At 51.1% G+C, this 18,607-nt stretch overlaps 1 protein-coding gene across 1 annotated transcript in view; it reads right to left on the bottom strand.

Moving 5' to 3' along the window:
* Positions 1–17,239, bottom strand: part of SH3RF3 (SH3 domain containing ring finger 3) — a 389,783-nt gene extending 372,544 nt beyond the window's left edge. Inside the window, exon 1 of the mRNA XM_040623720.1 lies at positions 16,661–17,239. Within this exon, the coding sequence (XP_040479654.1) occupies positions 16,661–17,239 (579 nt within the window). The remainder of the gene's footprint in view (positions 1–16,660) is intronic.
* Positions 17,240–18,607: the final 1,368 nt, after the last annotated feature.

The following is an 18,607-nucleotide window of genomic DNA, read 5'->3' as shown; positions in this document are numbered from 1 at the left end:
CCCCCCCCCCCCCCCCCCCCCCCCCCCCGCCTACATTTGAAACCATTCATCTGCGGTTTATGAAATACTGCGGTAACCTTTGAGATGCAAAGAGGTTTAGAAGTGCAAATGACTGTCAATATGAATATTAATAGCAGCGTTATTAATAACTGAAGTTGTCTGCCAGACACTTGACTCTTGATTAAAGGAAGTGAAGGAGCTCAAGCTAAGCCAGAAACACCTCCGCTCAGAGCACTGGTCCCCACGGGGACAGAGGCTATCTGAATCCTGAGGAGAGAGGTTTACATAAAATCAGGTGGGTGCTGCTACTCCCAGGGTCAGGCCACACCTTCCCCGTGTTGTCTGCTCACTGGGCGGCGAGGCTCGCTGCTCTCCCTAGAGCCCAGCACAGAGTCCAGCCTGCATATGGAGCCCCAGCAAAGTGTCTGCATCAAGGAAAACACGAGTACATGAGAGAAGGGAGCAAGGGAGGAAGGAGGCCTGTGGGGCTGAACACTAGGAAGTGCAGGCAGGGCAACTCAGCCCAAAGCTCACAGGGGCTCTGCCTACTCCGCAAAGAGCAAAAAATAGAACTTCTTTTGGTGAAATCACCAATCCAGAACTGTTCAACAAGCTGTTAATTCACCTAAAATACTTTTTTTAAAAGCACTGTAGTCTCTGTCACTACAAATATTTGAGACACCAGCTGTCCTGACACACAAGCAGCCTGTCTATACCCAAGTCTTAGTGACTTCATGATTCAAAGACATCCACCCTGTGCTCTGCTTGGTAAGTCACGAATGTACTTCTCAGCATTAGAAATTATCCCTTTCACATCTTTAAATATTGTGGTTTCTGCCTGACTAATGCTATCTTTAATTATACATCATCGTGTATTTTACTGTGATCTAATGGGGTCTATTACTCATCAGAATGGCCCCAGTCAGCAATCATATTCCCCAGAGCCAACTACTCAACCCTTCTTCCATTTTTCAAACATACCAGCCTGCACGTGCACAAATTCATACACAGATTGAATCACTGCATCTTACCAATTTGTCCAAAAGACAAAACTATCCTTGAAGGAACTCACACTATACCAGCTTCCTACTGAGTTCTGGCACAGCGACACTATGACCACTGAGGACACTCTGACCTCGCCCTGGGCACAGCCAATTCTCCCTGTCCACCCTGCGCACACTCCGCATGGGGCATGAACAGAAGAGAAATGGGTACTCTGGAAGGTAAGCAGCGTCCCCAAGTCCTGCAGCAAGCAGGTGGCAGACCCAGGATCCCACCCTCAGTGACACACGTGGTCGGAGGCCAGGAGAACACGATAAGACCTGGATGAGCCACACAGCATATTGGGGCACTGTCCACACCCTGACTCCCACAGTCATTAACGACAACCCACCCAGATGACCTCTTCTATTATACAATATATTTCAAAGGCCCAAGCAATCTTAAACAAACCTAAAGATGGCAAACATCAGCTAGTCCCCAAACTTTCACTCAAAGGGATGAACTGCCAGTCAAATTAATAATCTTTAACGCACAATTTATAAAAAGTATAAATGTATACATGTACTTTCTATATATTAATGTGTATGTATGTAAATAAACATTTATGTCTATTGACATGTATTAATTATTGAGTGAAAAACGAACAGGTCGGGCTTAAGTTCCAGACATTTTACCTACACAGCTGGTGATTAATTTCTGCATACTTACAAGACAGACTCAAACTACTAAACCAAGTGCCCTAAGGCCCAGAAGCAGAAAACATAACTAGAAAGGTCACTGGATGGACAATTAACAAATCATTTTGAAAGAACTGGAATCAATGACGAGCTACGAGACCTTGATGTGTCCCTCTTGAATAATTGATGAAGCATCTTTTCTTGGACCATTTATAAGACTATGTTTAGAATCCCATTTAGTGCTGCGAGATAATTCACACGAGTGTTGGCCTCTTATCAGACCTGTTGACCAAGCAGCAGATGGAAGACCATAAAGACGCACAGATCGAGTGTCCGCACTAACAGCACACTGCCACAACAGCTCAAGGACTGCCTTCCCTTGGCCCTGCTGACTGTGAGGCTGCGCGTCAGCGTGCAGACCCAAACCTGGCCTTACGGCCGTCCCAGCCCACACTGATGGACTCTCACATAGTGCAGCACTGTCTCCTACGTTCATTTCCTTCTAACAACCTCCGAGTAGCCACTGGCAGCTCTGATTCCAAGAAACAGGCATCCTGGCCATTTCTCCCTGGCACCTGTAGCAAGGTGCCACCCAACACTTCTCTCCTTTGGAGAAAGAGAAAGCCCATCTGTGACTCACTCCAGGCTCATGGGGGTTGGGGGGCAGGAGAGAAGGAGCAGAGGCAGGGAGGCGAAGAGCTTGTTTAAATAGCAATGAGAGACGGAAGAGCTTTTGCTGAGGAGAAAGCCCCAGGGGCCCCGGGTTGGAGGGGAGGCCCCAGCAAAGGCACCAAGAGGAGAGGAGACAAAGTAGTTCCTGCTGGCAGGGCTTACTAACCGAGCTTTGAGAATGGAGTGGAAGGTGGGGGCAGCCAGGGCAGAGGGCCCTCCAGAACGGGAGCATGGCAGAGGGACCAGGGAGGTCTGACAGGGAAGGTGGTGGTGTCGAAGACTGCAGACACAGAAGGCTATTCTACGTACGTGATGGGGCTGACTGGGAGGCTGCATGAAGCCTCTCCAGTGCCCACGATCCTCAATAAGGCCTTGGGTCAGTGCCTTTTGGGAGATTTTCCACACAGCATCCAGCAGGACCACAGGAAATGAACTAATTCTATGGCAGTGGAGACCCTGAGCCATAGGAGGCTTGAGAGAAGGCATAGCCCCCCAAACCCCCTGGGAGACAGGGAGGGGAATGCTGGCTCTCCCACTCACTTGGAAAGGTCACCAGCCAACGTCGTGTGACCCTCAAAAGGCCACAGTGAGGCTCCTGTGGAGCTGCCCATGGCTTGGCCAGGGCTCCGACAGGGGTCACAGGCTACACACACAGCAGGGTGTGCTGCCTCCTGCCCCACAGCCACCAGCTCCTCTGGGTGAGTATGGTCTCTGGTTCCCCCTTCCCAGGGGATGATGGCCAGGGAAGCGTCTGGGTGGTGGTGGTGGACAGGGGAGAAGTGGCAGCTAAGAAGAACATTACTCCATACATTCATGTCCAGATACTCAGGCCCCAAGGTTCCAGGCCTGCCCATGCCCCTGTGTAGCCCTCCACAGCTCATCGGTTCTTTCCTGTTTTATTCTTTCAGAAGCACTGCCATCTACCACCACACTCCTGAGCACAGAAGAACCAACTAACCAATACCAGTACCGCTGTGGAAGTCCTGCTCCTACACAGAGGTTCACACTCAATGCAAGGCATAGTCCTGACCCTGATGAATTTACAGTGAACCCTGACGAGCACTTGCATGGATGAAAAAAACTCAAGCCCTAAAGAATGACCAGAAAATAAATTCTAGAGAAGAGATCTAGACATGCAATGAGAACGCAGACAAATGTGAGCTGGAGAAGTAGCAAGAGCCCCACAGTGATGTGGGGTCGGCACTGAAGAGATGAAGAGGAATGGCTACAGAACAGCCCCTGGGACAGCACGGTAGGGTGGAGGACGCCCAAGGAAGCACACACACAGGATGTGATGACAGGCTTCTCTACGGTGGCCCAAGGACAGGATGGAGGAAGGGGGTACCGTCCTTCAGGGATGGACCACCTTTGATCAATTGCAAAGAAGCTGCTGGGTCTTGTGTAAGCACAGAGCAAATGGCAGGGGGGACCTCACTGTGCAGGATGAGACAGCAGCCATGGGCCACGCAGAAACAAGACCAAAGGACCCAGAACCTGGCCTTAAGGGGGCTGTGACAACCAAACAGCATTTTGGGACAATCGTTTGGGCCATGGGCACAGGCAGACAGGGAAGGGCAGCAGCGGCCCAGCAGGGAGTGTGGCCATCAGGGACCTGGCCCAGTATAACAGGAGCTGGGTTTGGTGCTGTCTGAGAAGGAGAAAGGAAGATGTTAACTGCTCCTTCTGAGAGAGTAACGATAAAACTTGGTGACATAGACACAGCTGATGTAGGAAAATCAAAAAGGATCTCAACCCCTGGAAGATGTCAATACTAGGTCAGGCCCTCCCACCTCCACATTCTGTCATGAGCTTACCCAGACAGCCCTGCTGCAACCCTGAAGCCTGACCTGGGATTCCAAGACTGGGAACCAGAGTGCGGAGCCCTCTGCCCTGAGACGAGCCGTGGAGCCTGCCCACCCCCAGAACCTTTGAGCTCTGGGGACCGGGGTGGTGGGAGAGCCTGTTTTGACCATTTCCTTTACCCCTTGTGTATCTCTCAGTTCTGAACCCTGTGCCACTTTGCTGCTGAGATCACACTTGGCCAAGTTCAGGTACCAGTCTGGTGGCCGATTGGTTCAAATGATTGAAAATGACTCCATACCAGGTGGGTGCCACAAGCTGCAGATGGACATGCGGGTGGCCCAGCTCGGACCCCCGGCTCAGCGAGCATGAGGATCCCAGAGACACACGTCACTTGAATCCTCCCTGCCCCACGGATATTTCCACCCGAAACAAACCCCAGAGCCCAAGCTGCTCACACATGCTAGTTGAGTTAGAAAAATTATAAGCAATTTTTCCAGAAGTTGGCCTCCAAGCATCAAATCCTGTCCCTGTCTCTCATATTCACCTCACCCAACCCTCTCCATCTTTTAAACCCACCATCCAGGCCCCAGCAGCTCAGATACAGAGCAAACTAGGGGTGGAAAAGATAAATGTTGAGATGGTCTAGGAAACAAAGTCTGCTTATTCTGTGACTGTAGGCAGTTTTTATCCAAACTAGTCATTCATGCCTCATCTGCACCATATTGACTTAATGAGGTTCTTTAATTGACTCACTTTTTATTTAAATTTTGCTTCCAAAAAAGACTTCTTGTAACTTCCATAATTTTTTAAGGGACCACTTGACCTAATAGAAAGGATCATTAAAAGAAACATGAACGTCAACATAAAGCATCACTAGGTCCCACCTGGGACATCTTGCAGCCATCATGGTGGGCCCCCACATTTGGGTTCCCCATGTCCCCACCAGGAACACAAGCACCCCTATGGCACTCTCCCTTGCTCTGCCTGCCAGGTCACCCTCCTCCAGCCAAGATGCTACCTCCGAGTCCTCAACACTCCACTGTAACATCCCCTCGCTGCATCTTCAATATGACAATTGTCACCTTGAAACCGGCAGACTTGAAATTCCTCAACCTGACAGAATATTTCCCACTTACATTTAGAAAGTGAAAGTGTTCCCAAATGACAGCCACCTTTCCCCACAGTTGCTGACAAGCCATGGCACATCCTTCACTCAGCAAGAATCCACGATTACTCGGCAGGCAAGGCCAAACACCAACTATTAGAAAAGAAAGCTCAGCGTACCACGCTCCAGAATGAAGGCCACGCTGCACGTGGTGCGCCCAGGGCAAAGGCAGCTCTTCACCCACAGAAGGAAGTGGGGCTTCTGAAAATGGGACAAGCCCACAACAAAAGTCACATCTAAAACCGTCCTTCAGTGCACACCACTGTCAGTAGACGGGAGAGACCACCCACCCCGCCTCAGAGAGGCCCCTGTGCGGCAGCCCTCTCCTGCCGTTGGAAGCCAGTACACTCCACTCTGCCCAGTGGCACCCAGCCCCTCACAGCTGTGCCTGACGTGCTGGGGAATCCATGGGGGCAGCTGGGGTAGGCCAGGGCTGTGAGAAATCATGGGAAACTCATCGGATTCCAAGTTTGAGGAGAATACCCCACGGTTTTATATGAAAATCAGAGAAAGCATATTCTAGAATAACATTCATGTGAATTTTTAAGAAGATAATACAAGACCTCAAATAAATACGTGCTGCTAGAAAGAATGCAGCAGGAGGGGTATGGGTGGGAAGGGGGCAACTAGCAAAAAAATGGGGGTACACAGGTTATCCAGTCTGAAGGTACCAGAGTCCACCCAGAGAGGACTTGGAACATGGTGATAATTCAGCACAATGGGCTGGAAATTACCACCCAGCAGGCGGCAGCTTTCCCACGAGGGCAGCAGTGGGGAGGGGATCAGGGAGGACAGGTGGGAGACCAGAGCAAGAGATCAGAGGTGCCCTTAGGAAACACATCTGAGAAACCCCAGGAACTCGAGAAAGACCCGGCAGGGCCCAGGAGGCAGAGGTGACCAGGCAGAGAAAGTTCCCCATGTGGCTTTTCCAGGTAAGAGCAAGGGGGTCTGTGTGTGCTACCTCGAGAGTCTCGAAGGTGGAAGCTGCCAGCCCACGACACGAGGCCGCCTCTCAGGGTGGCATGACCTCGCTGGGGGTGCCCCACAGGGCAGAGCCAGGAATATTCCCCGCTGTGGACATCAGACATGTCTGTTCATTCAAAAGCAAAACCACTGTCAACAAGAACACCATGCGATGGTGGGACAACCAGAAAAACGCCTCGCTTACCAGGCACTAACCCTACACGGACAGGATGTCCTCACCCTCAGCGTGAGCACACCCGAGAGCCCAGTGGGCACCACACGGTGGCCCAGCAGGCTTAGAAGGAGGTGAGCTCCCAGCCTTGCTGGGCTGCATTAACTGTTCTGGGCGTGCTCCTCTCGGCCCCCACAGCCGCTCTGAACCCTCCTCTCTCTCCAGGGCTGACCTCCCATGGACGCCTTCAGGAGTCCTTTTCCCCTGAGCCTGGCAAAGGAGCATTTTGCTATCTCCAGAGAGATGCTGACTTAGAAGCCTAACCCTCCTCCCCAGATTCCCGGACATCCTCAAGTGTGCCCACCATTCTCGGGACAGGCACCCTGACTCCACAGCAGAGTTCTGTCTGCACCTGTAAGGAACTTGTCAGGCTGCAGACTGGTGGTCTCTGCAGCCTGGGGATCAGCTCCATGCCGGGCCCCGAGCACTTGGGAAGGACAGCAAATGCCAAAAGGCTACAAGGCACTCACGTCCCTCCCCTGAGCCATTCTCAGTGTTGATCACTAAGAAAGCTAGAAGAAGGGGAACAGAGACAACATGACTAACTGTTGCCTCCGGGAAGCCAGATGATCCAAACTTTGAAGGGCCAACAAAGCAGTAATTGTCAGGAAAACACGCAACCCACAGAAGGGAAGAGTGAAGAAAGAACACTGAAAACAGCTTGAGGAAATAAAAATGGAATCAGAAAATATGCAGAGACAAAAGATAGGGCTTACAGAGGTTTGGGTTTCAGTGGGCTGGGTTGGTGACAGCCATCTTTTTACCCGGGTGAAGTTGTCTAGGACCTGGCGTAGACCGATCCCTTCAATACAGACATGCAATACAGACATGGCCACACCAACCCAGAAGCCTCGCAGCATCCCAGGTGTCCTCTGGGCGGGGACCATTTGAAGGCCCCTTGGCCCCCAGGACCAACCACAGAGGGCCTGGCTGTCAGGGGTATTGTAGGGGTTCTTCAGTTCATAACAACCCCAGACAGACAGCCCCCAGGGTTATATGACAGAGGGTGTCTAAGCCCATGAGGCTGTTACAGGAAGTAAAGCATTAGGTGGAAGACTGGTACACCAGGGGCCAGGCTGTAGGCGCTGGGGGGTTAAAGCTGATGCGCTCGTTAGTTTGGAGACACACGGAAATGCTACAAGTAATATCATACACACTTCGGCTATTAACCCCATGTAGAGTACATATGCCTTTTGCTGAAAGGAACAAGAAAGAAAATTCTTTTTTTTTTTAAGATTTTATTTATTTATTCAACAGAGAGAGAGACAGCCAGCGAGAGAGGGAACACAAGCAGGGGGAGTGGGAGAGGAAGAAGCAGGCTCATAGCAGAGGAGCCTGATGTGGGGCTCGATCCCATAACGCCGGGATCACGCCCTGAGCCGAAGGCAGACGCTTAACCGCTGTGCCACCCAGGCGCCCCAAGAAAGAAAATTCTATGTCCTATAGCATCTAAATTAAAAAAGAAATTTTGTAATTTGCAAGAAATCGCTGAAGTTTGGGGGAAATGGAAGACTATCAGAATGTAAAAGGACCCTGAAAGGAATCATGGTTCACAAGTAACAAACGAAATAGGGGGTCAGTAGCTGATCCTGGGACAGAGCGTCATACACATAGGCTGGGGGCTCTCAGAGAGGATGTCATGGCTGCACTGGAAGGACAGCAGGAGGGAGGCCCGCCCCAGCTTTAAACGGAAAGCCTTCCACTAGCCTGTACTCTTCACCTCTGCCTTGTCATCAGAGTTTCAACATTTTGTGGGTCACTGTCTCTGGTCAATAAAGCACTGCAGTTCTTTAGAGCAGGTGTTTTTGAGGCAAACAGCTTCCGCCAGCCTGTGAGCGCACCTCACATACGTCCCACACTGACAGTGCTGCCCCTGCTGGCTGGGCCCTCATCCACGTGGCACCGGGAGACAGGGGTCCAGGAAGGGGCACACTGTCTCGGTGAAGGGCGGACTGCAAAGCTGAACAATCCGTGCCACACAGGCTGCTGCTATGTACACACGTGTTCTCCCTGGTGGGGCTCGACCACAGAGGTACAAGTCCCCCTCAGAATCCAAGATCTGTCACCTCATTTGAGATGTTGGGGGCAACAACTTAACCCTGGGAAAACTGCTCTCACAGAGCATATGCCAAAACTGCGTTTGTCAGATGGTGACTCCAGATAAATTTCCAAATCCGTAAGAACCCTACAATCCGAATGCAGCCCTAGAAGGCGCAAAAGCCCTGCTACTCGGTCTTTTCTGTAGGAGCACCTACCTTTCCTCTGCACATCCTTAGACTGCAAACTTGGTGCAGACGATCTTGCTAATGACACCACTAACCCACAGGCACCCCGGAGTTGGTAGATAAGGTGAGTCTCACTGGTTGCCTGTTTTGGGTGACGCACCTTGGCAAAGGCTGCGTGCCTGTGCCGTTCTCCATGCTCTGCTCGCCTCACCTCGCACAAGCACATCTGGCTCTAATTACCTTTAGCCATGCTTGGGAAGGGGAAGTAGGTGCAATCTTTAAGTTATGCAGAATTTGAAGTATGATCATGAAGAGTTAAGGAATCCAATGGTTTATCCATAAACAGTAAATACTTCTTAACACAGAAATTTCTAAACCATCAGGAATAAACAAGGTGGCGGTGCTGCAATGTTGTGTGTAGAGCAAATGAAGCCTTGGGAGTGCAGCTATCAAAGAAGGCAGAGTAGCTCTTGCTGCCAGGACTCCAGTGCCGCTTTGAACATGAGCTTGGGGTTCCATTTGCTGGCAAGGCGGCGAGCAAACTTCATGCCACTTTCTAAAGACCAATATAATTTTTACCCCAAGTGTTACTGTCGTGCCTGGTACAGAGTAGGCGCTCACGTAAGTGTTCAGTGCAGCAGAAGAGAATGCACACTGCCCTATCTCTTAAGCTCAGTGTAACAGCCTTGCCACGAACCCCCGGTGCTCCGGCGGCCTCCCTCCGTCTGAGCGTTATTGGGCACCTGCTCTGGGCTAGAACATTCATATCCGCTCCTGGCGCCAGAGTGCTCTTCAAGTCTCTTACCACTTCTGTTGACCTGAATTCCTGCAGCAAATCCTAATTCATTTAAACTCATACAAATTCACATGAGCATTATGCACACATTCTATTAAGCAGAAATGCAAATATCATCGTATCTTCACGTTTGCGGATAACCATCATATCCGTTAACAACGTAAACTCATGTGCCAGATGAGAGAAACAACCCACCGAAGCGACTGCTCTTGGATGCTCTTCCTGGTCTCCCAAAGGACAACTGCCTCTCCATACCCATAAGCCATCAAGGGCCCAAAAAGACAGCCGTCTGTGAGTGGAATTCAAATGGTGCTACTACTTCATACACTTTTGTATTCTAACCTCCACTCAACAGGAAAAGGAGCCCCACGGTATAGTGTGCTAGTGCAATGTTTAAACCATTCACTGCTGCCAACACCTTCAGCTTGACACCTTATTCTTTTAAGGTTAATTAGAATTCCAATAGGATACCCATTGAGCGTGCATTTCTAATTCACCAAATAGGAAGATCTTCCAAGAGAGGCAAATCTGATAAAAACTGAGCTTGGCCTTTGCAAGTGGTGCTATAAAGAGCATTTCCCCCTCACTAAATCCTTGCTGATGTTTTATTTCAAATATGTACCTAGAAAAAGAGCATGTTAACTGCGAAAAATAAAGATTAAATACAGATTGAACTGAAATACACACTTGAAACAACTGCATAATTGAGACCCGATTTCGTCATGCTCCAGCAAGCAAACCGGCTCTCAAAAGCCAGAACGAAGGAACAATTGGATATAATTCTGCTCAGCTCAACCGCACTGAGCAGCCTAATTCCAGGCAGTTGTAGACAAGCTATTGTGTCCTACAGATTAAGGAGGTGTGCTTCGTTTTCAGGAGAGCGAGCCAACCTGCTATACCCACAATTGGGTGGGATTATTCTCCCCTCCTGCCTTTCTTAAAACAGATTATAATTTGGATTTTTTTTCACTTTAATGAAGCTTGTAAGAATAGGGAACACTACCTGTGATAACAAAGATAAAACTCAGAAGCAATTTAAAAAGGTGAAACAAACAGATTCGAGCACTTGACTCAGATGCCCATCAAAGCTCAACAATCCAGTCACGGTGACACAGGCCAACTTCCAATCTAAAGGCAAAGCATTATATCACATGTGCGCACGTGCACACACATACACACTTAGGGTACAATGTAAATGCATCTACCAGCAGGAAGGTGGGTCCTGTGAAGTGTGCCACACTGGTGATCCAAATTTTGAGATTTTTGTATTAGTAATAGGCACTGAAATGACAGCCAATTATGTGTGCTAGGCACTGCAGGTACCTCGTCCATTTATCTGATAAAGTAGACAGGATCCCTCTCACTAACAAGAAGGCTCAGAAAAGCTAAACCTTTGCCCAGGGGCACATGGTGAGGAGGTAAGGAACCCAGGATAAATGCACCTGTGCCCTTCTTCTTCACAGGGTTCTGCCTTGTCCACAGCCACATGCCCAGGGCAGGCAGCGGGCCCAGACCGCGGAGAGGAGGCTGATCCTGTGTGCCAAGCCCCCAGCTGAGCTATGGCTGGTCCAGTCACCAGCCTGGCAGGCAATTCTGGCCCCCGAGGTGAGGAGGGAAGGGTGTAAAGGTGGTTTAGAGCAAACATAAGGGGAAGAAACCCTCCCTTCCGTTATTAAGTCTTGTCATGAGGATAGGATGCCGTCACGACCCATTCAGAATCCACATGTACTGCTCGTGTCATTTAGGTAGAGCTGCCTGTGACGTGCTGCCAAAGCCACAACTGATACGATGCTCTTTCCTCAGGACCTCACACCACTCTGCACAGCTCCTGCTAACGATCCCTAAGACTCACAGCCTGGGTTTACAAGATGGCAGCCTCAAGCTGGAAGAGCATCTGCAGCCAGGGGCACATGGATCTAGGAAGTGAGTGCTACTTACGTTGGGGACCTTGGTCGCTCATTAACTGGGTTTGTTATAGAGCAAGAGGCCTCCTCTAACCACCAAGCCTGTCAGTCCAAAGTCCACCTTTCAAGTATACCCCTATTCATTGTGTGCCTCTGAGCAAGGAAATCTTGGCACCTCCACTTGCCCATCTCGTGGAACCGTAGTAAGGAACAGGTAAGGTGAACTTCAATCAGACGACCCAAGCCCTGGCACACACAGGCACTCAGTGAATACCTGGCCCACAGCGGACACTCAATGAATGGTAACTTTAGATTATTCACCAACTGGCCACAACCTGAAACACAATGCTGCTGTAAGTCTCAGAGGTGCTGTTTCCACACCCAGGGGCCTTCTGAAAACAGGCCCAAAAAGGACTTCAGTGTGACTCATCTGTCATGTCTCCAAAGCCTGGTGTCTGCCCTTGTCATCACAGAGACCACAAGTCAACCACTTGTCCGCTGTCCTTGTGAGCTGTCTGGCTTTTCTGTGAGGGCCTCCAGGCACTGGGCCATTTCCTCTGGAGTCCTTATTACATCCAAGACCAAACAACAACAAAACCCTAATGATACAGCCCAGCAGAACAAAATAGAAAGGGCAGCGGAATGGAGCCTTGAGAACATATCCAAACCCCAACACTTCCTGGCTCTCTCACTTGCCCATTTTGCCCATATACAAATCCCTCTAACAATGCCACCCAACTCACAAGATTATGGTGAACTTTCTATAAGCAACATATGCCAAAGCGCCCAGCACATGGTAGGCACTCAATAATTGTTCACATAGAAAAATCTCAAGCATAAGGTGCTTAACTCTTGACGACCAAAGAACACACACTGATCTGCTTCCAGATACCTCAGACTCTCTCTGAACTGGCCTCCCTAGAGGTGACCAGCTGGACTGGTCACCTCTCCATCTCCCCCATACGACGGCCTAAGGCATTCATTCCCTCATCCACTCAGAAGGCTCAGCCTGGCCCACTGCTGTCTGAGCCCTCACACCTGCCCAGGGACACCTGTGCTTACTTGCAATTCGCTGGCTTGATTCCCAACCATGTTTATCCAAATATACTGATAAATGGCAAACTTTAATGAAGTGTTATGTAAACAAAAGACATTTAGTGCAAAAGAAGTCACTCCTTGGAAAAACATGGTGACCACTTAGGAAAGACTCACCAAAGACGGACCTCTTTAAAATCGTCAAACTGGGCAAAAAAACAAACAACAACAACAAAACCATACAACATTAAGTGGGAATTGTTTAAAATCTAGAAGGTGCTCCACTCAGAACCCTTTGAAAGTCTCTTTGTCCTCCGTTTGAAAGAAACAAAGAGGAAATCATAAACTCTGGCTGTGGTTTAAGTCAACTTGGAACTCAAAGACAAGTCCTTAGACCTGCATCCAAAACACGGTGAACACATACATGTATGTGTTTACAAAATAAAACATTTAGTAGATACCACTTGTATGAGTCTCCAGTTTATTTAACTTCTCCCATTACAGGGTCCCAGTCACACTGGCTGAGAGACACAGAAGAGATTTCCAGTTGAAACACACCCCAAAGTACTTCAAGGTACACGACCCACACAACCCAGGCTCCAGTGCCTACATGTTATACCATCCAAAGCATTACCCAAATTTTATACAGTTCTTTAATTCGTAAAAATGCCCGTCCTCTTCACCTTCAGAGTCATGGATGGACACCAATCCAGTGTCCTCAGGAGTCTCCTGAGAGCAGCCTGGTTTCCAATCCCTTAATGTCAGCTCCGGAAAGAGAGCCCAGGCTCGTCCAGTTCACCTGGAATGACTGGCACAGGGCAGGTCCACAGTAAATTCTGTGTATGCCCAAATATAAGGCAAGAGATCCCCCCCAAAAAAATCACTCAAAAAATTAGAATTGTCATACATTATAGTTCTTATGAAAGCATATTAAAAAGTACTCTTGAAATTACTCAATTTGGAACCACAAAACCCTTTTAAAAAAACATGTTGCCCTGAAACACCTCAACCAATGCTAGTTGGGGGTGTTACAGGGGTCACCTCACACAACTGTAAAAACAAAACAAAAACAAGTTAGGCAGGAGACTATGGACTCTGGGAAACAAACTGAGAACTTTAGAGGGGAGGGGGGTGGGGGATCGGAATAGGCCGGTGATGGGTATTAAGGAGGGCATGTATTGCGTGGTGCACTGGGTGTTATACGCAAATAATGAATCATGGAACTTTACATCAAAAACTAGGCATGTACTGTATGGTGACTAACATAATAAAAAATTATTATAAAAAAAAAAACAAGTTAGGCTGAGAAACAGCACACATTTAGCAACTGCAATGGCTGGATGCCTCTGTTAAAACGGGACTTTTTAAAAGATCACATTCAGAAGCAACAGCCAGTATTTCCCAACACGTAAACAAAGAAACCAACAGTTGGTTTCTAACCTTAGGCAATGGGTACCTATAACCTGGTTTAAAATTTTCAAGGGCAGCATAATTAACTGATTCAAAGAGTGCCTCATCTCAAATGGCTCAGGTGAAAGCAGAGCTGAGAGGTTCTGCTAACCAGGCTAGCGCATTCCAGGTGGCTCTGTGGAGAACCAAAACCCCGACGAAAAAGATGCCAGTGAAGAGTGTGGAAAAATTATTTCATGAACTCCAAGTAGAACCAAAACAAGAATTAATCCCTTTTATACATGATACATTCCCAATGTCTAACTGTAAGCATATGCACAATCTAAGCAGATATTTGTTTATCTATATACCTACAATGTTTACATATCCCGTTGGCCCAAAAGAAGGTTTGCTGAGCATCTCACTAGGAAAATCAGAGTCAACCTGCTACTAAGGCATATATGGTCTTTGCTGAATCATAACATGAGTGCCCATCTATTAAACAACACACAGCAACATCCAGCATTCAGCCTTGCTATGAGGAGTCAAAGCAATTCCAATAGACAGTAAAGCACCCAAAGCCTATTTGGAAGTCATTTTCAGCTGCCAAATTTATAGGGTTGCTTAAAGTGCAACACTCCATGCAGGACTTCTGGCTGTCGAAGAAGACTCCCACTGACTTACATGTCAGTGAGTAAAAAGCTAGGAGATATTATGATCCCCACCTTCACTCCTTTTGCCTTTTGGAAAATGATCAAATATTGATCAAAAATTGGATTTAATTCAGACTTTTCCCAGAACCCAAACTCAGTCCTTATGAGGTGGGCCTGTGAAGAAAGGGGTGAGGGTCACACTCAATTAACACAACAAAAAGAAAGAAACTGTGTTCTAAAGTTTCCCTGAAGCTCAAACAGCCATGAACAGTCTGATTGCTCCATATCCCTACAGAGAAAGTCCACCAATAATCCCAAAACCAACCAACAAAAAATTAATTCCCTGTTACTGTCATTGCCAAAAGTTATCAGTTCAACCTCTTCAACATTTTTTTTTTTTAATCCATAAATGCCACAGCTGCCTCAGGCTACGACTTTCAAATTTCAGAGGTTACCTCCTAACCTCCGATCAAATACAATTCACATAAAATGCAGTGGGAGGACATCTGTAAATATATGCTCATCAAAACATCCTAGTGTTTAACTACAAACATCATTCCACAAACCATTCAGTTCTCCAGCATGAGGAGGTAACCCGCTTATTCTGCAAATAAAGACCTTTCATTATAACACCTTGGATGAAAACAGCAAGGACTGGAAGGAAAAGTTTGAAACATGGGAACAAGCATACTCATAACTGGATTTAATCACAATTAAAACCAAAGAAAAACTCCTTAACTACCTGCCTTCCAGCAGTGATCCCAGGCATAAACATTTCTTGATTGTTCTTGACTGCCCTTTATTCTTGATCCACAGGAAACACCTAGTTTGGCAAAGCAGCTCAACACCCAAGGGCTTAAGTGCCTAACCTCAAAGACGTTGTAGTACTAATTCAGAGGGTGAGAATTTTCCCAGCTTCTCTGTTACACATATTGGAAGGATTATTTAAATGGTTTATGCACCACCAGCTTCTTAAAGGGTCAAAAGTAGAGAAACAAGGTTGTGTTTTCTAAAATGAATGATAATTACAATAGATCAATAATGGTTTTTTTTTTAACCTCTAAGTGGGATTTTCTACATTAAAAAAAAATATCTATAAAATGAGTACTTGCTTCTCACTTAAGCCAGCATCCCCCAGGCTTTCCTCCCCCCCTCCATAATAATAACAGTAGTAGAGGGTGTGAAGTGACTGCTTCTAAATAGCTTCTGAAACCAAATCACTGAAACTCCATGATAAAGTCCTTCACTAAAACAGAAACAGTGAAAGACCCTGTACAATGTAGTTGCACAAAAAAACCCCAAACCCTCAAACAATGTCCCACCTGGGAATGTAATCCTGCCTAAGGGCCCAAAAGAGGTCTAGGCCTGACAGACCATGTCCAAGAAGGCTGGGCCACGCATTTCTTCCACCTCCAGGTTAACCTCTTCCCTCCCATTACACGGAGTTTGTAATTTATGTTCTTCCAACCCCCAGTCACACAATTCCCTCTGCTCAACCCTCTCTTGCCATACACGCAGGCAGGAGGCCCAGAGTCTCCCCAGCGGCCAGAACCCGGGAAACACTAAGCACTAACTTTACACCAGGCCGGCGGAGGCTGTGCCCAGGGCTAGTCTGGGGGTTCAGAGGCAGAAGACTTTCTGGGGTGATGGGAGGGCCCAGCCAAGTTAAAAAGGTGGAGAAACAGGCCCTGCCATTAAGGGACTGTAGGGACTACAGGTTAGCAGGAGACAGGAAGGCGTGCCCACCCTGCGGGAGGGTGGGGTGTCACCACATATGAACAGGTGGCAAGTGGCTCCCTAGGACTGCATGCTGGCACACGGCAAGCGCAGGTGGTGCGAAGAGGGATTCCAGAAAGGAGAATGGACAGACGGCAGGTGCTGACAAGCATTTCAGAGAGGAGGAGACAGGATTACGGGAGGGGAGCTGAGGGAGACACGGTGTTGGCAAGGAGTTGGCAAGTGGGACTTGAGGGGTTACTCACGGAGAAAAGCTGGTTGGAGAAAGAAGAGCAAGGCGAAGGTCACTGGGGAGCCACCTGTGGTCTCCCCTGCCCTTCATCACTGCCCCCTACACTCACGCGGGCCCCCCACCCCCATACACACACACACACACCGTGGCGCCGCGCCGTGAAGTAGATACCCACCTTTGCCACGGACGCACTCCTGCTGGTCGCCAGCTCGCGCAGGCTGGCGGCGGCGCTGCTGGCCGCCGCAGGGAGGAAGACTGGGGAGCCGGGGGCGCTGCCCGCCGCGCTGCCCCCGCCACCCGCGAGCGCGGAAGCAGCCCCCGAGCCGGGGCTGGGGCCGGGGCGTGCGGGCGGGCTACCGCCGGGGCTGGCGCCAGCGCGGGGCCGCTGGCGAATGCCGTCCAGCAGGCGCACCAGCAGGATGTTGGCGGGCAGCTCGTCCACGCCGCAGCCCACCAGGATGCGGCACTCCGGGCAGCGCAGCTCGTGGCGCGAGCACACGATGCTCTCCAGACAGCGGCGGCAGAAAGTGTGCTGGCACGGCAGCACCTTGGCCGTGGTGTCCAGGCGCTCCAGGCACACCGAGCACTCCAGCAGGTCCAGCAGCGACGACTCGTCCATGTCCTCGCCCGCCGCCGCGGCCGTGGCCGCCGCCCGCCGCCGCCGCCGCTCACCCGGCCTGTCGTCGTCGCCCTCGCTCTGCGCAGCAGCGGCGGCCGCCTTGGACGCGCACAGCCAGGACGCTCCGAGCAGCATGGGGGAGGCGCCGGCGGCGGCCGCGCGCAGCTGCCTAGGTCCCGGGGCCGGAGCGGGGCCCGCCGCGGGCAGCGGGCATCAGGATCGCGCCGGGGCGGCCGCTGGGGAGCCGGGCTCCGCCAGCACTTCCTTCACACCGACTGGCGGCCCGAAGCTCCGGCCGCGGCGGTGCCAAGTGGTGCGCTGATTGGCCTGCGTGGTGGGGACCGGAGTTCCGCGCCCCGCGAGCCAACTCCGGGCCAAACGAGCCCACCCAGTCCTTAAGAGCGCGGCGCCCGCCTCTGCGGGCTACACCTGTCCTGCCGCGTATCCGCCCCACCCCGCGCGGGGGTCCAGGAGCCCCGCCGGGCACGACAATCAGAGAGCGCTGCGCTCGGAGTGGCCACCCGCGGCCCCGAGCCCGGCGGCAGGAAGTGCGGGAAGCGGCCGGTCGGGTCCCGGGGGAGACTGGGACTCAGCGTGCGCGCTCCCCCGCGCCGCTGGTGAGCCGCACCGCCCCCGCGGCGCCTCCATGCGCCCTGGGCCTGTCCAGGAGTCCCTGCCCCCAGCGGGTTCAGGGGGGACCTTCCTCTTCCTCGGCCGCGAGCACGTGCGCGGGGAGCGCGCAGAGGTCACGGTCAGTGAGGAGCGCAAGAAAGGAGACGCTGCGCCCACTGGACCTCCCTACGCCTGGGCGCACACCGGCGACTAGTTCTGTCCCTTAGGGCCCCTCTAGGGCTCCCAGGAACTCCGAGCGCGCCCCCCAGCGCGGGATCGGCCCTCTCCCCTCCGGGGGCCCGGAGTCTTCCCTCCGGCTCTCCACGAACCTCAGAGAGGGATGCTTCCTCCCGACACTGCCGCGAAGGAAAGTTTGGGCGGTGTTATCCCGACTGCCTTTCTCGCCAGCGCCGGCAACCAGCTTAGGTACATAGCCAACACCCGGGCATCCTCCTCGACGACTCCCCGGAGCGCTCCCGGTCGGGTCCCCCTTCCAGGCGGTGCGCAGAAGTGACAAGCCTGTAGCTGCGGGTATGGGTGCGGGGACGCCCCGCGAGGCAGCAGGGGAAGGCGCTCCGGTTGGCTGAGGAGCCCCGGGGGCGGCTCGGACTCCTCCCTGCGGCAGCCGGCCCTCCCCGGAGTCGCTGGTCCGAGGCCGGCGCCGCTGCCCGCTGGACCCGCTCCCCTGCGCCGCGTACCCGGCTCCGCGCCGCGCCTACTGCGGCGCAGTCTCGTGAACCCCGCTCCAATTTCGCCTCGGGAGGCGCAGAGGAAGGGGAATTCGCGCTCTCCTTCCCGACGCCCCGGCTTCTGGGAGCGTCAGAGCAACGGAAGTACGTACGGAGGACCGGGAGCAGCAGGGAAGTTTGGCGGTGGGCTGGGGTCGACCGC

This window comes from Ursus maritimus, unplaced genomic scaffold, assembly GCF_017311325.1.
Source record: "Ursus maritimus isolate PB19 unplaced genomic scaffold, ASM1731132v1 scaffold_6, whole genome shotgun sequence".
Classification (NCBI taxonomy): domain Eukaryota; kingdom Metazoa; phylum Chordata; class Mammalia; order Carnivora; family Ursidae; genus Ursus; species Ursus maritimus.
The sequence above is the reverse complement of the archived record's forward strand: the minus strand, read 5'-3'. Positions and strand labels throughout refer to the sequence as shown.